Consider the following 26,411-nt stretch of genomic DNA (forward strand, 5'->3'; position numbering starts at 1 on the left):
TTGTTGATGGATGTTCTTATTCCTCTTCTTTGTGTATGTTGATCTTGTGCTTCTTTGGGCTTTGTCGAGGGGCATTTAGCTCTTGTCTCCTCTTAGTCACTGTGCTCTATGTCATTGCCATTTTTTGGGCACGCAGTGGCCACTGGTATAGCCTACAAGTACTGTTGCATTTTCCAAGGATTGGGTCCAAGGGAATTTACATTTCTTTTTTAAATCAAAGATATTTGTATAGCCTAGCCATTGAGCGCTTTACAAGAAACCAGTGATGACTGTAGCGCATTCTCAGTTAACTTACATTACATCTGGAAAGTCTGAGGTGTTCATCTTTAAGGTAGATCCTAACAAAGGGGTGTATGTTTGCCTACAGTGTAAGGCTACTGTGACCAGGAACCAAAGAGTTGGATTGTGTGCGCAAATTACAGAGATTTGCTCCGATTGTGCCCTGCTGAACTGTACATGGCACATCGGTCACTCAAAAAAAAAAAAAAACACTCTCGCGCTCTTCTCCCCCCCCCCCCCCGCTCTCGCTCTACCTCCCCACCCCCTTTTCTTCCTCTCTCCCATTCTCCCTCTCAGGTGCATATGCAGTTTCTGATGATGCTCTTGAGGGGATTCTGGCAGCTCAAGCAAGAGGAGAGTAGTGGAAGTACCTATTATTTATTTATTTAAATGTGGATGCAGGTGCCATACATGAGGGCCTGTGATGTGCTTCAGTCAAGGTACAGGGAGCTACACTGAAACCCCAACCCTCTTTTTTTGTACATGTACAAATAATGGACTGTAGCGGAGACTAAGATTTTCTTTAGCTTGAAATTCATATGTTTAGTTGACACTTATTTTCAGTTTCTTAATGTATGCTTATTTGAAATACAAACAGCATCACAGCAGTGGATACACCCGGTCACATTTACATCCGTTCCAAAGTCTGCCTACAACATCTTACTATATAGATATCGTGAATTACCTTATAGCAGGAGTTCAGCCAGAAAGTGCTTTACTGACTTGGAAAACAAGCATTGGCATAGCCAATAGGTCTCACCTTTGGGACCTTATAAGTGTTTAGCCATGCAACACTTGTTGTTGCACCAAGGATATTGTGCTGGATAACTCAACACTTATAAGGTCCCAAAGGCGAGACCTATTGGCTATGCCAATGCTTGTTATACATGTTAGCATTGTCTTGGCATTAGCTGCACCTCATTAGTACCAGTTAAACACCCAAATATAGGAATACACAACAGAAAGGTTTCCAAAGGGGCTTATGTAATGTTTTCACTAACTTTTGAACTGTTTGAGCTAGAAATAATTTGTTTTGTTAAAACCTGCAGATTATGCACCAGAAAATGGATTATGTGGCTAATGCAGCAAATCTACAATTACACAAAAATCATTGCATAATTTCATTGGCCCGTCTATATGGCGGTGAAGTTTCACAGGTTACCGTACACTTTCTATGCAGTGCAAAACTCAGTTTCCAATGGCACTGGAGGGATAAACTGGTCTGGGGAGGTGTAGGTCAAAAAGAGAGGCATCAGAAATTGTGTTTTGGGACCCAAACTCTAACTGTGCGTCTGTGTATTATTACCCCAAAGGAAATGGTTTTGTTCTTTTATGAGCATCATTGTGCATTTCTTGCACCACATATTTGAGGTTTCATTAGCAAATTTGTGTTCGTGTTGTGTTTGTGAATTTCAATGAGGCAACAACTGACTTACAACAAACTTATAAAAGTATGTAGGGAAGATACATGCTGAGCCCTTGGCTTCCCTTTAGAGTCATAATGCCTGTTCAAATGCACCTTAATCGTACACTGTTGGCATGAAAACCGTCTGAATGGCTGGTTTATGATGCTACACTGTCCTTGTAGGTTTTCTGAATAGTCCTTTGGGTTCGGCCCCAACAGAGCTCGACAATCATGCCAGGCCATTAGAGATGCTCCTGTTTACGGATGTCAGAACTGCGTTCCAATGAGGTGGCATCCAAAGTGCATCTCTTTGGGAGCGTGGCTACTAATTGACTGTTCCAACTCAGAAACCATTTTATTCAGGTATAATTGGGGACATGGACCTTTCAGTTGCCTGCCAAAACGGACTCCTTCATTTGTTTGGTACTTCGGTACTCCCCATAGCCAAAAGAATGGTCACTGATGCCAGCACAGTGCGAGGAGGATTTGGAGGTCAAGGGGGGCTGCGGTGGGCGCAGGGGAAGCAAAACATATGCATGGTAATTGCCTCTTAGTTCACTGCTGCCATTGTTGTCACTTTTAAAAAATACTTTTCAATTCACCGATATAATCTGATCTACTTGGGTCAAACACTTCTGCATTTATATGAAGGAAAATATTACTTACCATTTACGCATCTGTTTGTGGTATGTAGAGCTGTCGATTTACCTGATGTGCATACTTGTGTTATCTAGTGTTGGGCTTAGATGTGTGCAACTTTTTTTTCTTCAAAGAAGTCTCCAAATCTCGTTGTATAGAGACTCCACCTATTAGTGACAATAGGCGTGGGTATTAGTTCCTCTGTAAGATTGTTTTTCCGCACTATGGTATAAAGGATTGGAGCACAGAGATGCATTAGAAGATGTCCATGGAAGAAAAATGGTAAGATTGGAAAAAAAAAAAAAAAAAAAAAAAAGTCTCTGCAAAAACCAAAGGCTTCAGGGAAGGAGTGTCGTCACATGTGAATCTATAGCATTACCTGCCACAAACAGATGCTTATAGAGTTAGTAACATTATCTGTTCCTGGCATGTGTAGCTGTAGATACACATGGTGTGCATAGACTGTAAAGCAGCTCTACCATAAGCAGTGGCTAGCCACAGGAGGTTGCGGAGGATTTTCACACGGTAAAGCTTAGTAAAACTTAGTAAAAGTGTATGCAGTAGACTTTAAAGCTGCTTTGCAGAGGTCAGTTAAAGGGATGTTACCCAAAAAACAATAGAGGCCCCTTTCTTACGGGTAGAGAGGGGTCTGGGCAAGACAGGCCAACGTCCTTTGGCTTCGGTGTAACAGGCTTGAATACATTTGACTAACCAGAGTGCTTTCCCGGCCTTGGAGAGAGCACAGCATTTGTGTGGCTTTGAAAAGGAGACAAAGAGATGTGTCTTACGAAAGGGTTTTGTACAGTCTACATAGTACAAGGGCCCTTTTGATATAAATTGCATGAAGACAATCTCTGCTACAACGTCTGGAGAAGGGAAAAACACTAGAAGTTCGATAGTCTGGTTAAAGTAGAAAGAGGACACTACCTTAGGGGAAAACATAGGGTTAGTAATGAGGAATTGGAAGAAAGTCTCTTCTAGAGTTAAAGCCTGGAGCTCACCGACATGTCTAAGAGAAGTGATTGCCACGAGGAAGGCTACCATCCAGGAAAGAAACTGTAAGGGACAATACTGTAGCATCAGAAATGAACGGCCATCAGTCTTGTAAGGGCAACCTTGAAGTCCCACATGGGATGACTTGCTCGAGGTGTGTCCCCTCTTCTGAAGGTGGTCATCTACTACTGTAAAGTTAAGCCTAATGGAAGTGTAGACGAGGTCTGCAGGTAAAGCAGATGATAGGCTATGTTCTGCACTGCAGCACGTAAGGGGTCAAAGTGTCTGGGGAGAAAGTGGTGGATGAACCATTTCCATTTTGAAGCACAGCGAGCGTGTGTGGTGGGTCTAAGTGCCTGTCTGAGGATGCACTCATAAGAAAGGTCAAGGTAACCAAGACCACAGGAGCCAAATCGCAAGATTGAGCTATCTCGGGTTCGGGGGCCTAACAGTTCCATTGTTCTGAGGTCTAGCGGGTTGGGCAGCCTCTTGTGTGGGACCACAGAAATGTTGAGGTTAGTGGTAAACCAAGGCTGCCAGTCTCATTTGGGAGCAATCAGAATGTGGGCAGAATCGTCTGCTGCAATGTAGGCAAATATTCCCGACCTGTTGATCCATACTGAATTGCCTTGGGACTGCGGATGTGGCCATCTTGCATTTATGTCAGTGTTGAAGAGGTGCACACCAGGAAACACCCACAGTGAAGTAGGACTTGCGTGTGGAGTTTCCACTCATTTTTTTTTTATGGCTGAGAAGCTCTGCAAAGTCGTCAATCACTCATAAAAGGTACTCCTCTAGGAGATTAACTTTGTGGTGGAGTGCCCACCACCAGATGTGATGAGCCAGCACTTGCAACTGTGAAGAATGCGTCCAGCTTTGTGACTGAGATACACAGCTGTCATGTTGTCAGTGTGACTCATAACTACTTTTTTACTAATCTGAGAGAGGAAGGCCTTGATCGTCAGCTGGATGGCCAATAGCTCGAGTTAGCTGATGTGGAGACCCTGATGATGGGGTTTCCCCAGACCCTGAACAGTGAACTTGTGCAAGTGTGCCTCCCCTCCTGGTAAGGGTAGTATCCATTGTGATAGTCACCTGTGGAACTGGCTCGAGAAAGAGCCACCCCTACAACAGGTTGCTCGTGTTCCCTCACTGCAGAGAGCGAGCAGTGTGATCCCAAATTAACACTAGATCCTCCCAGTGACCCTCCGCTTATGACCACTATGCTGTAATGTTCTCTAGCAACAACAGGTGTATATGTAATCTGGCATAAGGGACTACGGCAATACAAGAGACCATCATGCGGAGGAGGCTCATGACTGTTCTGACTGTTACCAGACAATCAAGCCGAAAAAGAGGGAGCAACACCTGGAAGGCTTGGACTCTGGCAGGACTGAGGAAGGCTTTCCCTACCACCGAGTTGAGGACAGCCCCTGAAAAGGAGCTGGAGGTAGGATATTGTGGTATTGATGGTAAGCCCAAACCCATGAAGAAGGTATATGGTTGCCTGGGTGTGAGTACAGCACTGGTAGGTGGTTGCGCTATTGATCAGCCAGTCTTCTAAGTAAGGCATGATGAGGAATCTGGGTCACCTGAGGTGCGCGTCGACGACTGCAAGACACTGAGTGAACACCCGGGCGGGGTAACAACCCCAAAGGGCAGCACTTTGAACTGATTATACTGATCACTCACCCTGAACCAGAGGAACAGGCAATGCGCAGGGTGAATAGTTTGCGAAAATGTGTGTCCTTCAGGTCTAGGGCATCATGAAGTTGCCTTCCTGCAGCAGTGGGGTGACATCCTGGAGCAGGACCATTTGTAAGTTTTCGGATAGGATGTACTCGTTGAGGGGCCTGAGGTCTAATAGAACCCCGAGGGTCCCATTCTTCTTGGAAAAGAGGAAGTACAGGGAGTACACTGGCTTGCTTGCTGATACACAGGGACAGGTTCTATTGGAAAGCCACAACTTCATCTCAAATGAGGCACTGATATAGAGGATAGTGTGTCTGGCTTCTGGGTTTGATGCCTGACCTCTGATCAGTGCTGGAGTTGGGGCAGAAGGTTGTTCCAGCGACGACACTGAACCTCTGATTAGAAGCCAAACCTGTAGGGGTTATATTAAGTGCAGATAGAAGGCGCTCTACCTATGGTAAACGTTACGTTTCGTAGGAAAATTGGTGTCTGTGGGGTGGTGTGTAAAGAGCGAACGGACTAACCCTAACCGTTCAGAGAAAATCAAAAGACCTTCATAGACAAAAGGAAGCAATGCTCTCGCAACCACAAGGCAGTGTAAACAACATGTAAACAGTAATCACAATAAAGTAGAAAGCAACAGCAGATCTTATATTTTCAAATTTTCAAGGATGTTTATTGGATCCACATTCAGCCGACACGTGTTTCGTCGTGTTCAGAAGTGGAGTCAACACGACTCTTCAGGGCTGGTAAATAGACCCAGGCATCGATGGATCCAAAGAAACTTAATTCCGGGTTCGGAATATGATCACTTTGTTCGGAAGTGGGCGCTCGCTGAGGCGCATTGTAAACAAAACAAAGAGACTAAACACGTGTTAGTGTCAAGCTTCTACCGGGAGGGGATCCAAAACAAGTTAAAGGCTGCAGTATTAATCGTTCTGTTTATCTTGCGTAAGTAGTGCACTGTAGTTTAGAATCCCTCCTCTGAGTGTTCCCGGTCGCCGTGTTCCAAGTGATCATATTCCGAACCCGGAATTAAGTTTCTTTGGATCTTTCAAACTTTGACTACCCATCAATCCTCAGACAGGACTCAACGCTCGACTATACCAACGTCTGGCATCGACCCATAGATGCCTGGGTCTATTTACCAGCCCTGAAGAGTCGTGTTGACTCCACTTCTGAACACGACGAAACACGTGTCGGCTGAATGTGGATCCAATAAACATCCTTGAAAATTTGAAAATATAAGATCTGCTGTTGCTTTCTACTTTATTGTGATTACTGTTTACATGTTGTTTACACTGCCTTGTGGTTGCGAGAGCATTGCTTCCTAGAAGCCAAACCTGGCCTCTACCATGTAGAAGTCTGTCTTGTCAGCGGCTGGGGGTCTACTTCGACATCATGTACGCTGAAAAGGTCTGGAGTATGAAGGTGGATGTGAAACGCCAGTCCAGACAGTAATTTATAGTCTTCTTGCTCAGAAAGGCAAGGTAAGCTTCACAGGAGGACGTGTCGAGCTCTGGAGACAAAAGGTTACACACTTCATGGAGGTCTGTCCGAGGGTACTTATAACACTGTAGGAAGTATCAGAATAGAGTCCTTTCCGTCACACACGGGGCATAATCGTGCGCGAACTGCCAGAGAAAATATCCCATAGGTGCTTTAAAGGAGTGTCAGTTGTCGAACCGGATTGGGGGGACAGTGACAAACTAAAACGTGGGCGAACATATTGATTGTACAATACAGATGGTCTGGCTGATACGAACCATGAAGCGTCAACCCAGAGCTTGGGGACACTGTCAAAACCAGACGATGGAAGAAAGAAAAAAAAAATCCAACAATGGAGCCAATGTCCATAAGCATTGTCACTAAAAGTTGGAATTCCTATACCCTGTGACTCGAAGACTTTGAAGAAAAACAAGTTGCAAACATATAAGCCCAAAACTAGATAACATCTACAGTTACACATGCAATGAACAAACATTTTGGAAGTTTGTAAGGACAATGGTTTCACACATTTGTTGCAAGAGGTCTTTAAAAACAAACGTGTCCTGAAGTGAAGTGGTGCATGGCCCCCTATTTGATTATTTTCTTTTACTTAATTTTAAGCTTGCCCATTTAAATTTTTTTGAATGTTAGTGCTCTTGCAAGTAAACAGACGTCCAGTGCTGCTTTCGCCGGGGCCACATGTGAGAGCTGCAGGTGGCCCCCGGACTGCGCTGTAGGTATAACTGAATTGGTAAATGTCCTCATGCCTGCAAGCATTCAATGTTTTACCTGTAGCCAGTTTAAAACAGTCTCAGGAGGTGCAGCAGGACTGCAGCACACCGTCATAAGGTGAACATGTCCACCAGGACTGAAAGGGACTAGTAGAAATTCAAAAGTTGCGCCTCATACTGGACATCAGGAGATATAATTACTGGCTTCTTTGACCAATACTTCGTTCAACTTCAGAGCCTTGACCACAGAGAAGGTCCTGAACAACAGTTTGGGGAGCAAATCCAACAGGGATTAAAGAGTGGAAGTGCTGTGCGGTAGCCACTCTACACACAGAGACTGAAAAATAGCCCCGGAAAACCTGCAGAGATGCCTTGCAGCAAGCCGTGGAGCTGGAACCATTTTGGGCAGTCTACCAGAAAAGCATTAATGCCTGTGCCAAGAAGTAGCCTGCTCTACTGGCAACTGGCAAGGTCCAGCTGACTGGAAGGACCTGAATGGGACAGACAAACAGAATAAGACAGCCCCAAAACCAGTTACAGCCACTGTAAAGCTTCTGAAAAGGCCTCTCAAACCTCTGAGGATGCTGTGTAGGGTTAAACTCTGTGCCTATCCAAATCGATGGGAGTAGCTTCCGTTTACCTAACTGTAGGTACTACATCTGTGTTGAGTCATATCCCTCCTTCCCTTCCAAGTTCAAACATGTTTGGTTGAGCATCAATGGCTGATCATCTTTCATAGTTTGAATCAGAAGATGTGTCCTGTAGGCACTTACCTTAGAAACATTAGTCCCCCCTCATGTGATATTACCCAGTCAAGCTTGGGGACATCTCCCTTCATGGTGGTACAGCCTGTCATTCTATTGGTACTATCTGGTCTACTTTTAGGCACAATCTCTGCATTCTTATTGATGTAATGTGTACACAGAAGGGCTGATTGGCATGTTGTGCTACCGCATGATATTAGAGAATACTATGGATGACGACATGGTGTAATGTACAACACTTTATCTGATTAAGCTTGATCTCTTGTTGTAGACCATGTTAACGTATTATTGAGTGGTGTGCTGAGAGTTATGCTTAGGTGCACTGTACTGAATGCTATGGTTTCATAGTATTTAGTGGTTCTGTTGGAAGTGTCCTATAGGTTGTTTAGACGACTACTGTAATCTGGAAAGATGTGACAAACTTAACTGCAATTTAAAGCGGAGTTATAGCACATGTGCAAGGGCCTCATTTTGTGTTGGGTTGAGTGCTCTGTTTAAAGGATACATATGCCCATGGAACACTACAGTGGTAAAGTACACTTAGTAGGTCCAGATACATGTACCAGTGGCACAGGTATTCTCCAGGTGGCAATTGGTGAATTGAATGAATGTGCAATGTTAGGCAGCATGATTGTTCTACAGAGGAGGTGCAGCTATCACAGGCACAGTAGACAAATTGCTGGTTATGTGGATGAAAGTAATGAACAACTTTAACAGATGTACAATTTCTGCCAGGTTTCTGTGTGTTTATTTTGTGTTTTAGGGATGTTCACAATCATTAACGTAAATGTAGTAATATTCATTGTGATCATCGGTATGAGTTCACTCTGTAAATGGTTTTTTTAACATAAAAAAATGCACCCGATATCAGGGTAATACAAAGCTATTAGTGAAAATGGGCTACTGCAACATGAATTGCGCATTGGCCCAAGACAACACTCCGATCCCTCACATCACTGTCCGTTGGTTATTATTTACAGGGCTATCAGAAGGGAACCCACATGGTTTTTCAACAGAGCATCAACAAGTAATTTGGTCATGTATATTCAGAAAGTGACCACTGCAATCCTTTCTAGGAGGATGGAGTTCCCAGAACCCCCTGGGAGAAACTCTGCCCGAGCCAAATTGCACCTTTAAGAACTCGAAGGACACACAGATTCTGTTTAGTAGTAAATCAAAGCCAAGCTGCCTGAATTTAGGCATATATTCCCCTTTTGGTTTAGCCTACCCTGCTGCTGATCTTCAGTAAATGGAAGCTGCCAGCAAGCCCAAGAATTACATAGATACTGACATGGCATCTTGAAGCCTGCTCTACCCCTAAACGAAGAATTACTGCTACAGTTGCAGGTGAGTTGAGTGGTAACGGTCTGGCAAATGGACTCCCCATCCCCACACCCCATGCACTCCTCCGAAAAGCTCTTTTCTCACTTTTATTTTCTTTTTTCTTTTGACTCTGCTGCTTTTGTGTGGTGCAGTTGTTTGCTCCAGATCTGTGTTGAAGCACGGCTTTTATGTCTGGTGCTTGCACCGGTTGTTGTGGGTGAGACTGCAGCATGCCCCATTTATCTTAAAAGATGTCTTTCCCATCCATGATTGACTAGAGCATGTAGGACATACGGGTATTGATAAATTGTCATTTAGATCATGGTTAATACCCCTAAAACAAAGTAGGTAGGTTCACCTCACATGACCCAGTAATGTACTTTCTGCTTTCCAACTCAAAGACACTTCCCCTCTTCTTTGCAGGCTAAAAGGTACACTTTGGTGTCAATAGTCTCGCTTTATGAGCACCAAAAGTGGGCAGTAAGCAAACTGTTGCAAACTTGTTACAAAGCATCTCAGTTTTACATAAATGATTTGAGCTACCATTTTACAGTGCTGGGAATAGCAAAAACAACTGTATGTGTGCAAACACTGTTGAAGTTTTACAACATTTTTGTAACTGCAGTGTTCTGGTCCTGCCCAAGATCATTTAAGGATTGCAAATAATACACAGTACACTCAGCCAACAGCCCACTCTGATATTGCCACTGTATTGTATTACTTTAAAGTTTGTGTGGACTGTGTACCTTCTACAATTCGTATATTTTATGATCTTATTAAATAGTTGTGTACTCTACTTTAACTGGTCTTTGGACATCTTTACTATAACTGATACCTGCATAAACTGTACACTACACTCCTTCCCCATAGCAATGCCTTCACAGATCATTTAAGTCTACCCGGCAAGTCAAGGAGGACAATTTTCATTCACAGGCCAAGAACCTAGAGTCTACGGTTGAATAATTAAGGGGAAACTACTAAAACATTTCGGACTTAATACAGTTTAAAACTCAAAGATATACCACAAATGTACAATGTCTATATAGCAGACCTTAGTGGTATTCACTACATTTAATCAAATAAAATAACCCACAATAAAACACATTTTACTCACCATTATCTGGTCCATGAAGTTTCATAGAATACAGTTTTACAGGCTGATTAAAAGCTACGGTCATGAGGAGCTGTGGATAAAGTAAATGGCCGTTTAATTAAATTGGTAGATCTTTCTATAATTCAAAGCAATTAATTGAAGTTAAGCAAACAAAAAGTGTTACAGCAGTTTTGAGCAGTTCCACGACTATAAATATTGAGAGTAGTATCAGTCACTGACAGAACTAAAATAAAAACCCCATAAGACAGGACAAACAAGCACCTGAGATGAAATAAAACATTTTGTATGTAATAAAATGTTATATAAAATGGAAATTCTTAACGGAAAGAAAGTCTGCCATTGGGAACAGATGTTATTGTAGTGCTTTATCTGTAGGCTCAGTAGGCTTACATTTATTGTCTTCATGAGGTGTGCAAGACGTATGCTATCAGATATGTTCAACACACTGCACACACACAGCAGGAGCCCTCCTTTCCCCAAAAGTAGGCCTATATTACCTTAGACATACTTTTAAAATTCAATTTAAATACATGATTTGCAGGGCTAAGAAATAGTCTCAGTTTGCATTTCTATGGATTGCTATTCTTCAACAATTACTTATGGGTGATTGGCTGGGGCACAGATGGAGAAAGGCCTTTGGTCCAGGTCTAATCTCATTAGATGGTATAGCTTTTCCCTTTCATGAGGTCAGTTTGACAATTAGGCCAATTTGTTTTTCTGAGGAAGTGACAGAGGTTAGAGATGAGTTTTCTGCAAATTTGGAAGAGTAATTAGCGGAGGACTGGGGTGAGTCAACCCCTTTAACAGTCTCTCTGGATTCTCCCTGATCTCTCCTATGCTAAAGGAGAGTGAGTCTTGATGAGACACAGTAAGCTCTCTGGCTTGCTTCTGGACATCTGTCTCACTCATTTGATAAAAGACATAAGAAAGCTAGCTGCCCTATACATCACGAAGTAGAAGCCCCTAGAGACCTCAAGAAAGCAATATTTCACCTGTTACTCAAGAAACCAATGTTAAAGGCAGAGAAATCTACTAATTTCTGGCCCATCTTTTTTTACAACACTTGCATTCAGTGCTGCATGGTTCTTTTCTATTTCTTAGTCAACAGTTTTGATGTTGGACTAGCAGATAAACGTGAATTTATGCAAATGATATACATTTAGTGGTTATTTTCAGACTCAACCAGGCATGTAGCAAGTCTTTAATTGGCTCAGGCCTTGGAACCAGTTAAAGATTAAAAAGAAAATTCAACGCACATCATAAGTGTATCTCTGGTTTCTGTTCACAACCACAGAAAGGACCGGTCTGCTCTTGAAAGCTAATCTTCGATCCCATTTTCGACAGTCAAAAATACAAAAGATATTGTTAACGATACAGCTCTTAGACTGGCCAGCAATAAAAATCTCTAGCGGAGAGATCAAAAACATTTTAGAAACTGCTCACCTGCTCATCACAATCTGATTCCAGGTAGGTTTGGTCTTTACATAAACAATTGTCAAATCCATGGTCGTCACTTTCATTAAGACATTCACAACCAGCTTTGCTTATAAATGGCATTAAATCCATCTAAATTCAAATAATAAAAATGCAAAGGTTAAAAACCAAACAATAGTGGTCATCGCTGTACATAACTAAGCTATTCTAGTAATATGCCTGAACAACTAGATGTTAAGTAGTATAGTCAAATGCAGATAGTTTCTTTCCTGGTTAATTATGTCAACACTCATGCATCTCCATCCTGAAGATCTCCTCAATTACTAAGATACAATAGCCACCATCACAGGAAAGGCAGCTATATAGTGCTAATCAAGGATTTACAAATATAACACGCAATAAGATAGATATACAAGTGTCTCGGTAAAAGGCACCAAAATATGATTTTGAGGTTCCCTGCTTAATGTCTCTGTTGCTCATGATTTCATATAGGAGTAAAGTGCATAAGAGACCCTCACAAGTGGCACAAAAAGTGCACATGGACCAAGGGATGGTCTGCCTCATTTTATAAAGATCCCACACTGTCTACTAATTTCAAATTGCCCTTATGGAATCACAACACTTTATGCATGATCCAACTTGAAGATTCAAGTCTACCAGGAACAAGTTGATATATTGAGTACCACCGACAGGGCATCTAGATACCTAAAACACAGTAGTAAACCAGCATAATGGAGAATAAGTGTAACCCTCGCTGCTTATATGTTGCCTATAACCATATTTATATTGCTTTAATCTTTAGTCTCAAAAGATCTAGATCTCAGCAACAGTAGGGAATGGATGGAATATCCTATTTTTCCTTTAGTAAAGAATTTTATGTTTAAGCTAAATGTGCCTTACTTAATTAACCATAAATAAGCCTACAAGCAAACCAACTCTACTGAAAAGAACGCAAAAACGTTAAGGAACTTAAGATCTCTCCACAACGCAGACTATTTGATCTCATAATACAGAAACTGAGAAAACTGGACTTCCTTTTTTTCTTAACTCTTGCACAATGTTACATACTATAAATACGTTTCATGAATTCATCCTCATGTTGATTGTGCCTTTTTCCAATTATTCACCCCACCCCACACACCCGGGGCTGATAAGAGCCATGAGTTTGATAAGTTTGTACACCGCTAAACTAAAATAAATATAACATAAATCAGATATTTCATATACATTTCTTCATAACAACACAATTACATTGCAATATGTCGTCCTAATCTATCGTTTTCCATCTACCCATTCCGATAGTGGTGCCAAAATTTAAATACCTTTCATTTGTGCTTGAATCCCTCTTTTTTGCATAAACAGCTTTTTCTAGGTTGTATGTAGCCAGAAATCGGGAGAGTCATTGCTGCAATTCCTGAGGCTTCGGATCCAGCCAAGCAGAGGCAATACATAATCGAAATACCGACATCCCAATGAAGCACCAGCTTAAAACCTTCATTGTTATGATGTCTTAGGAAAGAATAGCATTTTAACTATATTGTATTTTCCAATAATAGATAAATGTAAATTGTTTAGCTTAAGTAAATCCTGTTTAGTTTAAACTTAAAGAGGTTCTATATTGTCTTTTATGATCTCCTCCATGTTTGCAGAAATATTAACCTCTAAATACGTCGCATTCTTGACCATCCTAGAGTCATCTATCCCTGTAATCCCACTGATCACTACTTATGTTGTACCACGATTAACTGTATACCCAGAAATCGTGCCAAATTTGTATTCTTCATTCTCTTGTAGAGCGATAGTAGGGGTAACAAGGGCAATGTCGTCAGCATATGCTAACAATTGTCTCCCAGCCATGTATCATGAGGGATCTAATGGCCGGATTATTTTCTAATCAACCTCAGATGGGGTCAATATATACCGCAAACATCAAGTGTGAGCCGGATGGGTCCCCCTGGTTATTACAAATGGATGTGAAAGAGCACCATTGACAAAATCCGTGCCTGCTGGATGATGATAAAGCATTTGGATAGCCTGCAACAGCCGACCTTTGACTCCAACCATTGACAGGACATCCCATAAAAAGTGTCTCGAGACCCTGTCAAAGGCTTTTTCTGCATCCAATAAGATTAAAGCCATGGGGTCCTTGGATACCACTCAGGAATTCAGGAGTGTTATAACCCTCCTCATATGGTCAATCGCCCCACGCCCTGGAATGAATCCATGCTGTCGATTGAGATCACCTTTTGAATGATTGGCGCCATACGAGCTGTTAACACTTTCGAATAGATTTTACTGTCGCTGTTGATCAGTATAATTGGACGATGTGAGCTGGGCTCACACGCTGGTTTATTCTTTTTTGAGGAAGATTACTATTTTAGTGGAGGACCAAGAGTTTGGAGGTTTTCCCCCTTGAACAGGTGGACAAACAGTTGGGTCATACATTCTTTAAGTTCCTGCGAGAATTTTTTGAAGAAAAAAAAATCGGGGGAAATAATATCCAATCCGGTCGCCTCACCGTTAGGTAGGCTATCGATACATAATAGTATCTTGATCCACTGTGGAAGATAATCAGTTGTTGGTCGTCTATTGAAAATTGTCTTCCAGGGATTGAGTCCAGATACTCATTAACTTCTCTTGTATACCCATTTACATCATCTTGCTATAACGTCGGATAATACATCAAATTTGTTTCGGATGCTATCTGGGTCTGTTACGACTCCCAACGTGGGATCCAGAATTTCTTGTATTAAGTTCTGCATTGTTTTTTGTCTCGCTCTTGTTGCCAGATGATGCCAATCTGCTCACTGCACTCATATGCCTTCTCTTTCCATACAATAAGTTTATCTGTGGCAATTATTTCCATAACAGAGAATTTAACAACTGCTACTTTTGCTTGTGCATCCTCCACATCCCCCCCCCCCGTTGTATAGTCCCCACTAAATCCTCCTCTGCTTGGCCCAGTCGATTCTGTAAATCATGTCTTTGTTGTCGTTTTTTTATTACGGATCAAAGAATATCTTAAAGAGTTTCCCCTTGTATACCGGCTTTCAGTGTATCCCACACGATGTCTATTCCTGCACTACCTATATTTACTTTAAAAAATTTGCAGATTCCAGAGTGAGAGAATGCTACTGGTGGCCTGGAGTTGACCGACAGGTTGAAGATTGTATACAATGTGCAGGGAGTGATAAATCCAGATTTGTTAGGACTCTTACTCAATCTCCAGATATCCAGCTAGGGTTGGTTATTGAGGGCCCGTTTGAATTGTTACCTTCCTCTGAGAGATGTGTGTTGGTTGTGGAAGACTACACTTCGAACGGGGTTACAACAAGCTGTGTGAACTCTGTCACCACTAAACAGTTCCTACAATAGCTGTTTACTTGCGAATGTGTGCCCAAAACCATCATTACTGACAATGATGTGCAATTTATATCCCTGGAAATGAGAAAGCTACGGAAGGATCGTGCCAGAAAATACTACCGAACTGCATTATATTCTCCCCAGGATAATGAGCTGGTGGTGTGTATGTATTATTTGACTGAGATCTGTGCTCAGACAGCAGTTGAAAAGGGTGTCACCTTGAAGGCGGTGCTCTGTGAGAAACTCTGGGCATACCGTAATGCTCCCTATTTGGGCCAATAAAATGTCTCTTTTCTTGTGTTTAAAGGACAGGTTAGCGGGAAGCAAGCTGAACCCTGCCTGGCTAGAATTCAGGAAACAGGAACATAAGATTGAACCCCAGTCTGTCAGACTTCACCAGCAGAATTACAAGAGGTGTTTCAATGACAGACACAAGGCATGTGCTCATGAGTGGGGTTATGGGGGATGTGGTTTTCATTAAAAGTCTAGTGTGTTCTCCCAAAGGAAGGTCGAATTTCCTTGGTCCGAGACACATAATTCAATTTAAAAGGAATGTTGTGGTGGTGGATGAAGGTAGCGTGTGTAGTACGTCACGTTTAGTGAAGGGAGGTTCTAAGGGTTTATCTGACGAGAGTGGTTGCAGACGTTACAGCGGAGGTGACATTAGCTGGAAGGTTGGTGATATATTGTTCTAAGGCAATGCCCACCGTAGTCACCGTCCCAGCCACAGGGCTACACATTTGGATTACTATGTTTAACTTTCATGTTGCCACTCTAATTATGCATGATTGACACTTGGTTTTGGATTTCTTTTCAGTTTTGTTGGATTTGGGTCACATGCAATGTATATATTATCTAAATATCATGCACCTGTATCTATTTTATTTCTATTTGAATTTTCTTGTTTTCTTATTTTATGTGTCCTAGCATCTCTATTCATTTCCTTCAATCAGCGTAAGCTGCTTTCCAGTTAGGTGTGGTTACTATTATGATTCTGCATCCTCCTTCTATGCTTTTCAGTTCCTTGCTAGTTCTACAGTAAAGAATAATATTTACTTTTATGTGAAAAAAGGGGAATGTGTTGTAACTTGGTTACTGCTTGTTAGGACTGCGACACTCACAGTTTCATGATATGACTAAGGCTGCCATGGTGACAAGAGAACAAGTAGGACAGACAGTTGGAAAGCGAAGAGCTGTTTGGCTAGCTGTTAATGCCGGTCTAATAAAGAAGTCTTTTAACTGTTGCCCGCATCAGCGTTCTTAACACACTACAAGCATTTGCAATGCAATAAAGTCTTGCATTTTTTTGAGTTTGAACTATTGGAATTGTAAATGACAATGCCATTTATTTTTGTGTTGTTTTTAAAATAGAAAAATAAATGGCATTGTCAAGTACCTACCACAATACAACAAGCATCGCAGCGCAGGTGCTGTTCAGGCTCGACCTAAAAATGTAGGGTGCAAATCTTTGGTTTTAATTGATTAAAACACTCTTCTGAATTTTTGGATGGGGCCCAAGAAATCGCCCTATCTCCCATCAGCACTTTCACAATAAATATATAATGATAGTTGTAGGAAGGTGGCTACCTGACTATGGTTACCCCAGATTTTTTGCCTTGTGTTTAGCTGGTTTTCGACTTAGTTGGCCTGGTTCCCTGCTAATCAGGGCCCCAGGCCATCTGCTCTCTCTGTAAAATGGATTCCATGTACCCTAGGTACATACCACAATTGGAAATGGACTCCTTGTCAGCCCTGTACCATGCAGTATAGGTGCCCAGGGCATAGGTGCCACCAAGGCCTACCAGGGGCTGCAGCATATCTTTTGCCACCCCTGGCCGGTTCTTAAATTGACACAACTGGCTGATCACTCAGCTGGGGCAAGGTGGTGTAGTCACCCCTTGCTTAGATATAGTATACCTATATTTAAACCTATATCTGGACACATATAAACCAGTGAGCCACTCCTATGGAAGGCCTCATCAATCCTGGAGGCAGAGTGCGTGGTTTAATGTGAGATGGAGCTCTAGCATGAGCTGAGCCTGTCTGCAGCTGTCGGGAACAACTCCCTAAGCTGTTCCGGGATAATGCCATACCATATACTCTTAAGTGCATCGTAATCCTCGCGGTTATATAGCAACTTTGGTTTGGCTTTATCAAAACATGTCGTGTAAGGTGTCATACGATTTGGAATACTATCCCCTCGCCAGTTCCGGGGACGGGGATAGCATTCCACCCCTCTAGAGGGGTAAGACATGTTACTTTACTTAAATGCGGTTAATTTCTAAAAGGACCTTGGATCCACAAAATGGATGCTTCTGCCACAGACACAAGTCTGACCCCCGGAAGCTGACCGAAACTCAGCCAAGGGGGCCTGGACAAAGGGTTTCCTGTCGCAGGGAGGTGTTACACCCCCACAGACAGGAGATAGTGGATTGTAGCAGGGAGGTTTGAAAGAAACCAGACACTGCATGGGGAGCACAAGGCTGCCCCTTGCATAATCCGGCCAAACTGGTTCAGGGGCACTCCAGCCCTCGTGCCAGCGCGGCCTGGATCAAAGGAAGGGGGTGTAACCACCCACTTCCTGGGTCCCACCCATAGGAGGGGACCTAGCAGGTAATCCAGCCCCCTAGATTGGTATAAGAATGGGAGCAGTGCCAAAGCACTCAGATTATCCTGATGAAATATAAGAAACGAAACTCTGGACCCTTCGACATCCTACTCAACGTAGAAGACTGAAGAATCTCCCTTGTGGTCAAGGAGTGACCACCCTGTGCAAACAGGCACCATCCAGCCCTCGACATCTGCTTTGTTGCAGTTCCCGCCGGAACTCGAGCGACAGAGATCGACGAGATCAAGCTTGCCTGCCTTCTAACAGCCCGATCCATAGTCCCTGCAGAGCTGAGACCCGTGGAGGCGACCGGAAGCGTGGGGCACGCCATCTTGGAAAGACCACGAGACGCTGACCGTGCAGCCCACGAGTGACCCTCGAAGCTGTACACCGGGGTTTGAGAAGCCCCAACCCTGAGCCACTCTTGCACCGAAGTTCAGCCCTCCACACTCGACGAGTGCTGCGTGGGGCCCTTCTGCTTTCTTTGGCTCAACGCGTTGGCCCGGTCACTTGCCAGCCGGCTTGTGGCCCCTGTGCCGACGAAACTTGATAAACGACTTGCGATTCTGGTTGCTCCAGATTTGCACCAGCTCTCCTGAAAAGGAGCCCCCACTCTGACCCTCCTGGTCCGAGTGAGAAGCAATCTTCCGGTTCCACGTGGATTGCTTTTGCCAAGTGTTGTTTGCTCCAATCTTGAAGCCGACAGCGCCGACGGCGAGAGCCTGCGTGGGACAGATCGTGACCTGCTCCTGGACTTCGTAGATGCCCCAGAGCCCACGTGACAGCGGAGAGAAGCTCCTCGACAACCACCTGATTGCGCCCGACATTGCCTGGTTCCGTCCTGGTTCCACCCTGGTCACTGCTGAGTGACCCAGACTCTGTCCCCTCTGCTTTCAGGTACTTTTCGACTTCGATCCACCCTTGGATCCCACCGGAAACTTCTCCTTCACAGCGCCTGCAGCCTCTTCAGCTCCAAGCACCAAGAATCAGCGTGACTAAACCCGACACTACTTCGACCCTGTGCACCCGCTTCCAGTGGGTGAGGTAACATTGCAACGCCGGTGTTCCCACACTGGTACACACCTCTAGAGTCTGTGTCTTAAGTTTTGTCCCTCTAGGTTCAGCGGCAGTGTCCTTAAACTCTCTTTGTGTAACTTTTACGCACCATTGACTAACATTGGTGCATGCGTGCGCTTTCAGCGCTGCACCCGAATCCCGCGGGCTTTTCCCGACTTCAGCATTGCTTGTCCCGACTGCTCCCAGCGATTCCCTAGGCCCTAGGCCTAACCACTGTTCGATTGGTATCTCTGATATTTGGACTGATACAAGGTGGTTCCAGAATTGGAAACATCATATATCAGGCCAACTTCTCACAATAGTCGTCTCTTCGCCTCTGTTTCCAGTTCAATCTGTAAATTTAATGTAGTTCTATAGAACACGTAAAATGACGCCAGAACACAGCAAATGACCATGTCCTAAAAGAGTCAGAAGTTTTGACCTGCCTTTCATAACAAATATTACCACACATACCAACACTGAAGCTTGAGCCTATTAATAGGCATTTTGTAAGAGCAGCACATTTTTTAATAGGGTTGTCACGCAATTGACACTTCATTTGTAATAGATTTCATGACAAATTTTGGGTCACTTTTGCAGTTTAAAGTTTATACATACATATCCTTTAGGAATGTCAGAATCCTCGTTGTTCCCAGGATCATTTTCCAAGTGTTGTTTAATTTTTTCTTCTAGGCCTGCAGCATCTGCTCCTTGGTAAAGATCGATTTTCACCTTGTTTCGGAAGAATAGAAATGTGGGCGTTGCAGATATATTATTAGCAGCAGCAGTACCCTGAAGAAAAATCAGATTTTTTAGCATAGAACTAGTAAATGTAAATGTATACATGCTTAGTTTGCTTAAGTTCATAATTAATATTCAAAACACAGCTCTTATATCAAATGATCAAAACATTTAAGTATTATTCAAACTTGTAGCTGCAATACAGACACTTTAGCAGCACCATCATTAGAATAAACTAAGCAGAAGAATATGGAGAGGTTAGAGTAAGGGACAAGTAAAAAAAAAAAAGCAAACAATTTTTGTAATAAAAATTAATCAGGAAAGTAAGACCTGGTATAGCAAATGCAAAGAAAGAAAAACAAGCTGAACAAAAAGGTACAAATGCGTGGCAGTTCAGTGCTGAAGACGTAATGGTTACTTAGTCTGAAGCGGTGTTGCTGTGCCAAGGACGTAACCATTAAGTCCTGGAACTAGTCCGCTTGAGAAAGCGCTGGCGCTCCCCCGTGGACTGTCTCTAACATGCCCCCACTGGAGACGGCAGCGGAAGTGCTTCCGCTGCCACTCCAACCCCTCCCTCGGCTATCGGATAACCATGTTGCCATATGTGCACGTCCAGACAGAGGACATGATAGAGGTACGTCCTTTTCTTGGGAGAGGTGGGGGGCTGGCGGTGTCTTTTTGGGAAAACAGACAGGGGGAAAGGAAAGAGTTTTTCCTTTCCCTCTGTGCCCGTTTTGAATGGATTCCTGCTCCACGATGCAGGAAAAGCCTGCAATCATGGAGCAGTAATGCATTCAGTGGACCACCAAGGTAGTATTTTTTGTTTCGTTGGGGGTTCTAGGAGCCAGGGATTGCATTATTGAGCATATTGTGAGCAACCCTTTGGGCAACAGTTGCCCCCATGGGGACGGGGGGGGGGGGGGGGGGGGGGGGTGATACTTTTTTGTCCATTTTGGCAATTTCTGCCACCCTTAGGGGCAGATTGGCTGTATATTTTTTAGGACCATTTGGCGAGACCACCAGGAATTTTATTGTTTATGGCACATAATGATTAGGGGAGTTGTCCCTTGGGTGGCTTCCCTTTTGGAGGGGTGAATATTGTGGCTGTTTCTGTCCCTCATAGGCCTTGTATTTTTAAGCCCATGTGCCCCCAGGGAAAGTTTGTGTGTTAAATGTAGTTCGGCTGATGGTCTGCGTGTTTTGCCATTATTTGTGATCGTAACTTTTTTTGTTCTCCTTTTCATTTTAGTGCAAAGCTTTTGTTTTACTTTGGTGCAACATGTGCTTGCGGTTTCGGCACTGATAGAGTTGAAGTTTATTTAGTTGAAAGTGTTTGGTAATGAAACTTTTTTTATATTGTTTACTACAAATGTGTATCGATGACCTTCATGAATCTGTTTTTTGGAAATGTAATAATATCAGCCTACTTAGCTTCTGTTTTTACTTTTATTTGTGCACAATGTGTATTGTGTTGCTTTGTGTGTGATTTTCTTTTGTTTTCTTTTTTAGTGGGATATTGGTGTTTGCTAAGTCTGTGCAGAGAATGTGCTGGTGAGCCTAGCTGCCTCTGGAAAGTGAGTGGTATTGTTTTCCAGTATATAGGTATTTATGTGCTTTGTATTGATTGACTTTACCTTGCAACTGCTATATGCCTATAGTTTTTATTTTTGTTTGATATGTCCACAATTAGTTTATGATTTTTTTTTACACAGTGTTGGGTACTGTTGACCTATTTGTCAAGTTACTTGTATAACTAAGGATTATGGCTAGCCGCAGGATGACCTCTCAAGCAGGATGTTGGGGTGCTTTGAATCTTCTTCTGACCATGATTATGGGACTAACTCTGCATCTGAGGCAGAGGAGGAAGGCCAGGATTCTGGAAGTGAATTTGTCAGAGAGGAATTATCTGATGATGAAGCTACTCTCAGTGCGGATGAAGCTACTCTCAGGGCGGATAAAGTGCCTGTTTTAGAGGACAATGATGTGCCGATAGTGCAGCAAAAGGCTTCTGGATTGCAGGCCAGGGTTGCAAGGCTTCCCATTGGAAGTGCTGGACTGTGGGTTGACCCAAGCATGGTGCAGCCTGTCTTTAGTGGTGTTGCAGGGTGTAGAGTGAATTGTGAAAATATTTTGCCAATTAATCTCTTTCAGTTGTTTATGGACGATGTATTTTTGGCTGAGGTGGTTGAGCAGACTAAATTTGTAAGCTGAACAGTATTTCAGGGACAATAGTGCCAGACTTAGGCCCCACTCTAGAGCTGCCCGGTGGACTCCCACAAATCTGGATGAGCTGAAGAATTTCTAGGGTTTAACATTCTTGATGGGCCTGATAAAGAAGCCATCGCTGTCTTCATATTGGTCTACTAATCCCTTGATGGCAACTGCTGTATTTCCTGTAACCATGAGTCGTAATCGGTAGGTGTTTGCTTCTTCGGATGTTGCATTTTTCTGATCATGCAATTACGTTACCCAGAGATTACCCTGATTGTGACCGTCTTTTTAAGGTTCGACCTGTACTTGATTACTTTGTTGATGGATTTTCAGAGATCTATGTGCCAGGGAAAGAGATAGCTGTTGTTGAGTCTTTGGTCCTGTTCAAGGGCCGATTATTCTTTAGGCAGTACATTCCTAGCAAGAGGGCACATTATGGAAATAAGATGTAAAGGCTGTCAGAGAGAAAAAAACTGGATAGGTCTATAATTCCAGAGTCTACATTGGTAGGGATTCCAGTATTGACCCGCTTGGTTGTTCGGCCACTTTTGGAATCCAGGGAAAATTGTGTGGGAACTGGGTAGAGGAATTTTTAACAAAGGTCACCATTAATATGTAGATAACTTTTACACTGGAGTGCCATTGTTCAAGGAATTGTTCCATGTGGACACTGTTGCTTGTGGCACAATCCGCTCTAACCATAAAGGTTAGCAAAAAGAGCTGGTTTGTGAAAGAAAAAAAACTTGTGTAGGGACAGTGCAGAGCCTTGCGTAGTGATGAGCTTCTAGCTCTGAAATTTTCTGACAGGAGAGATCTTTATATGCGGGCTACCATCCATGATGAAAGTACTTCACCTGTGACTGTTTAGAGTTAGGTTGCTGAAGTGTGCAAACCTGTGTGCATTTTAGACTACAATAAGCACATGGGTGATGTAGATCAGAGTTTGGAACCTTTCACTACTGTTCATAAGGCGCACGTTTGGTATAAGAAGTTTGCTATCCATTTAGCAAGCTACAATGCATTTGTTGTATTCAAGGATTGCTATCCAGTGTCAAAGATGACAATTGTTCAGTTTCAGCAGTCTCCAATATGCAGCCTTGTTTTAGTGGAACAGGCAAGAATTCCTAGAGAAGCAGTGGCGCAGGATGTGGCTAGATTGAAAAATCGCCACTTTCCTGATAACCTTCCTCCCACAGCCAAAAACGACTTTCCAGCTAAGAAGTGTAGAGCCTGTGCCTGAAGACGTGTGTGGAAGGAGATATGTACTGCCCCAATTGTCCTAATCCTGGGCTGTGTGTGCCCACATGTTTTAAATTGTACCACACGCAACAGAGGTTTTGGTTGCAACCATGAGCATATAAGTAAACTGACTGGTCTGTATCATTTAATATTTTTTGTTCAGATTTTATGGTTGGCAAGAGCGTGATGTATTTAGTTAGAGCTGTTGTGCTTGTAGTTATAGTTTTGTATCTATTGCCAATTGGCTTGTGGACCACACATTCCATCAGCCGAAGTGGTTGCTGTGTCAGGCATGTGGGCGTATGAAAGGGATGGACCCTTGAATGGCGCTGCCTGTTGATGTGAGTGTTGTAATGTGCTGGGCCCGCGGCTGGCAGTGTGAATGGTCTTGTATGCTTCACATTTGAAAGTAGTTTGCCTGGCCTGTAAAGAGGTTGGCGCCTTGCAGTGGCTTTACAGCTCACATGCTGTGAGTGATTGGTTCAGGTTTTTAACTATTAACACTGCATTGTTTGTGTGAAATCTAGTTAATAACATTTTATGTACTGAACCATCACTCACCCTCATGCCAAATCCAACTCAGTATGTGTATGTACTTAATGAATAGTTGGTTGTGAAGTCATATTTGCATTTTCTGGCAGGGTGTACATTGTCTCTAGGGAAAATCTATCAATACTTTCATAAAGTAGAAACCCAGGGGAGTACAGGGTAGTGTCTGAATTCTAACAAGTTTTCTTAACCAAAATGCCCTGCAAACATCTAAATGTGACAACAATCATACATTTTCTTTCCATTAGTGTGCCATACTCTTCCAGAATCAGAAAGAATCCACAAATGTCCCACCGCCACCATGATTTATGTAAATAGAATCTGATCAATGAAATCTACCCAAATGCATGCTTTTTACAAAAATGCATGGTATTATTAACAATAACATGAGTATACAACCTAAAATGTGCACAAGGCACAATATTTGATTTCTTAGTTGAACATGATGAGAATAATGCTTAACTTTTAGCAATAGGAAAGATTTATATTCCAGAATACAATAACACCTATACGCCACTCTAAAACAATTTTACAGGTAATAGAAATGATAATGAAGTAAGACTACATTTATCGTTAAGAAAGGTGTAATTGTTACACTAAGTGTTAATATAAAATCAGTTTTAAAGACACAAGAAGAACTTCATTTGACGGAGTACTGTAGTAAATCACATGAGCTTAGGTAGGTTACAAAGTACTTTTCTTTGTCAGGAGTAATGCACGTCCAATATCTGCTCAGTCATCCAACTGCAGTCTCAGAACTCCCTCACACAAACATTCTAAATTACCATTAAGTCAACATGCTAAACGGTTGCTTAGCATAGACTGTGCTAAGAGGGGAAATAGGATGAGGGAATATACCACTGGGAAAATAATTTACAACACACTCCCTCACCCAAGAAAGCAGAGGGAAAAGGGAAGAATGCATAGTACTATATTATTAGTACATCAGATAGTCTTTTCCCCCCCAAGTAGGTAGTCTGAGCACTCTAGAACACCGGTTGGTGGAGACTGTCTCAGTTTCCTTGCTGGTATGTTGTTTCCCCCAACTTTAGGTATCTGGGCTACAGGGTATTTAACTATTCTGCCCATGCTCCAAGTGCGTCCAACTTCTAAAATTACCACATTGTGTTTGACAAATTTGATTTTTACAGACACAGAAAAGGGTAAAAAATGTGTTCTGAGGATTAGCAGGTTTTCTTATGACTACACATTTTCCCAGTACTTAGCGTTCATTTGTTGTTATACCATATTTTGAATTTATTTTGTGCACTCACTTTATCAATATATAAATCCAGGATTTGTTAAGTGTGGAAAATCCCCCGTGAGGGTCTCAAGGAGCGGAATTATTGGCATGGGGAGATTAAGTGATTTGCCCAGAATCATAGGATGTTGATGCAGACGCAGAGACTCCAACCTGGTTCCTAGAGGTTCGGAGGTGAGAAGTTCAGGCCATTAAGCCACATCCTCTCCTCAATCAATAATTTCACCTCTGTCAACCAACAATGGACTATCTCCATTGAGCCAATTAGGCCTCAATTTAGAACCAACAATGGACTATCTCCATTGAGCCAATTAGGCCTCAATTTAGAAACTGAGGTTTCCTTCCCTTGAGTTATTAAAGTGGAGATGCTAGAAACGGCATTTGGTCCATCGTGATAAGACCACAACATATCTCTTAAAGCTTTGTCTACTGAACCACCAACTAAATGAGCTAATTGGATCGGCTCCTTTGATATTTTGTTAACTCTTCATCAGGCCATTTGCTTTAGGTTGAGGCGTTTTGATGAGCTATATGGATAAAATCTTTAAAAATGTACCTTTCACCAGAGACAAATTGAACAACAATACCTGAGACAACAGAACTGGGTATGCTTTCTTTGGAGAATGTACCAGACAAAAAAAAAAGACAAGAGAAGTCGTATGATTCACAGATTTGGTGGTAACCTATTGAGAATGATACTCTATCAACACAAATATATATTTGTTTATAACCTTAGAAAAATTAATGTCAAGAGCAAGAACATTTTCTTCAGGCAGACTGCTCTCTACTTACAGTCATTTACAAGCATTTGCAACAAGCTGTGGACAACATAGTTCCTTTTCCCTGGAGCCTCATCTATATTAAAATTGTAACCTTGCATGCCTAGCACCTACTTAGATATACGTGGTGGGGTCAATGCCTTTGGTAGTTAACACAGGGATTAGTGGTTTATGATCCGACCTCAGTGTAAAAGGCAAAACCCACAGGTAGACATTGAAATGACAGATGGCTCAGAAGCATGGCAAAACCTCTATTTATACTGTACAATAAATAAATTTTGCATCTTTAAGTGTCCTGGAAGCAAATGATTCAAGTCTCTTTTCCATCAACTAATTAGGATAAAGTCAGAACTAGGCCTCTATTGCTTGAATCAGTGGTTTATAAGGCCTCTCAACATACAATCACTCTGCAAACACACAACCGAAATATGGGATCTTCAGAGCAGCAACACACCAGACATTCTCTTCATTACAGAGACCTGCCTCAACCCCGTCATCTGCTTCCGACATCGCCACGGCAGTCCCAGCAGCCTAAAAGATTGCTCAACAGGACTACCATCACAAGCCCGAAGGAGGACTCGCTATCATCTACAAGGAATTCATCAAATGCGCAACATCCACAGAGAACACCACCCCATTCACGGAACACCTACACTTCATGGTAAATTTTTCGTAGATTTGCATTTTGAACGGAATCCTCCCCTACCGACCACCAGGAACATTAGCCACCTTTACCAACCTC

General features: G+C 42.6%; 1 protein-coding gene across 1 annotated transcript in view; it reads right to left on the bottom strand.

The window, feature by feature from the left end:
• The window catches only part of TXNL1 (thioredoxin like 1), a 143,666-nt gene that overhangs the window by 70,165 nt on the left and 47,090 nt on the right, over positions 1-26,411 (bottom strand). Inside the window, exons 3-5 of the mRNA XM_078674852.1 lie at positions 19,508-19,681; positions 11,872-11,994; positions 10,429-10,498 (exon numbers count right to left, since the gene is read on the bottom strand). Of these exons, the coding sequence (XP_078530978.1) occupies positions 10,429-10,498; positions 11,872-11,994; positions 19,508-19,681 (367 nt within the window). The remainder of the gene's footprint in view (positions 1-10,428; positions 10,499-11,871; positions 11,995-19,507; positions 19,682-26,411) is intronic.

Source organism: Lissotriton helveticus, chromosome 2_1, assembly GCF_964261635.1.
Source record: "Lissotriton helveticus chromosome 2_1, aLisHel1.1, whole genome shotgun sequence".
Classification (NCBI taxonomy): Eukaryota; Metazoa; Chordata; class Amphibia; order Caudata; family Salamandridae; genus Lissotriton; species Lissotriton helveticus.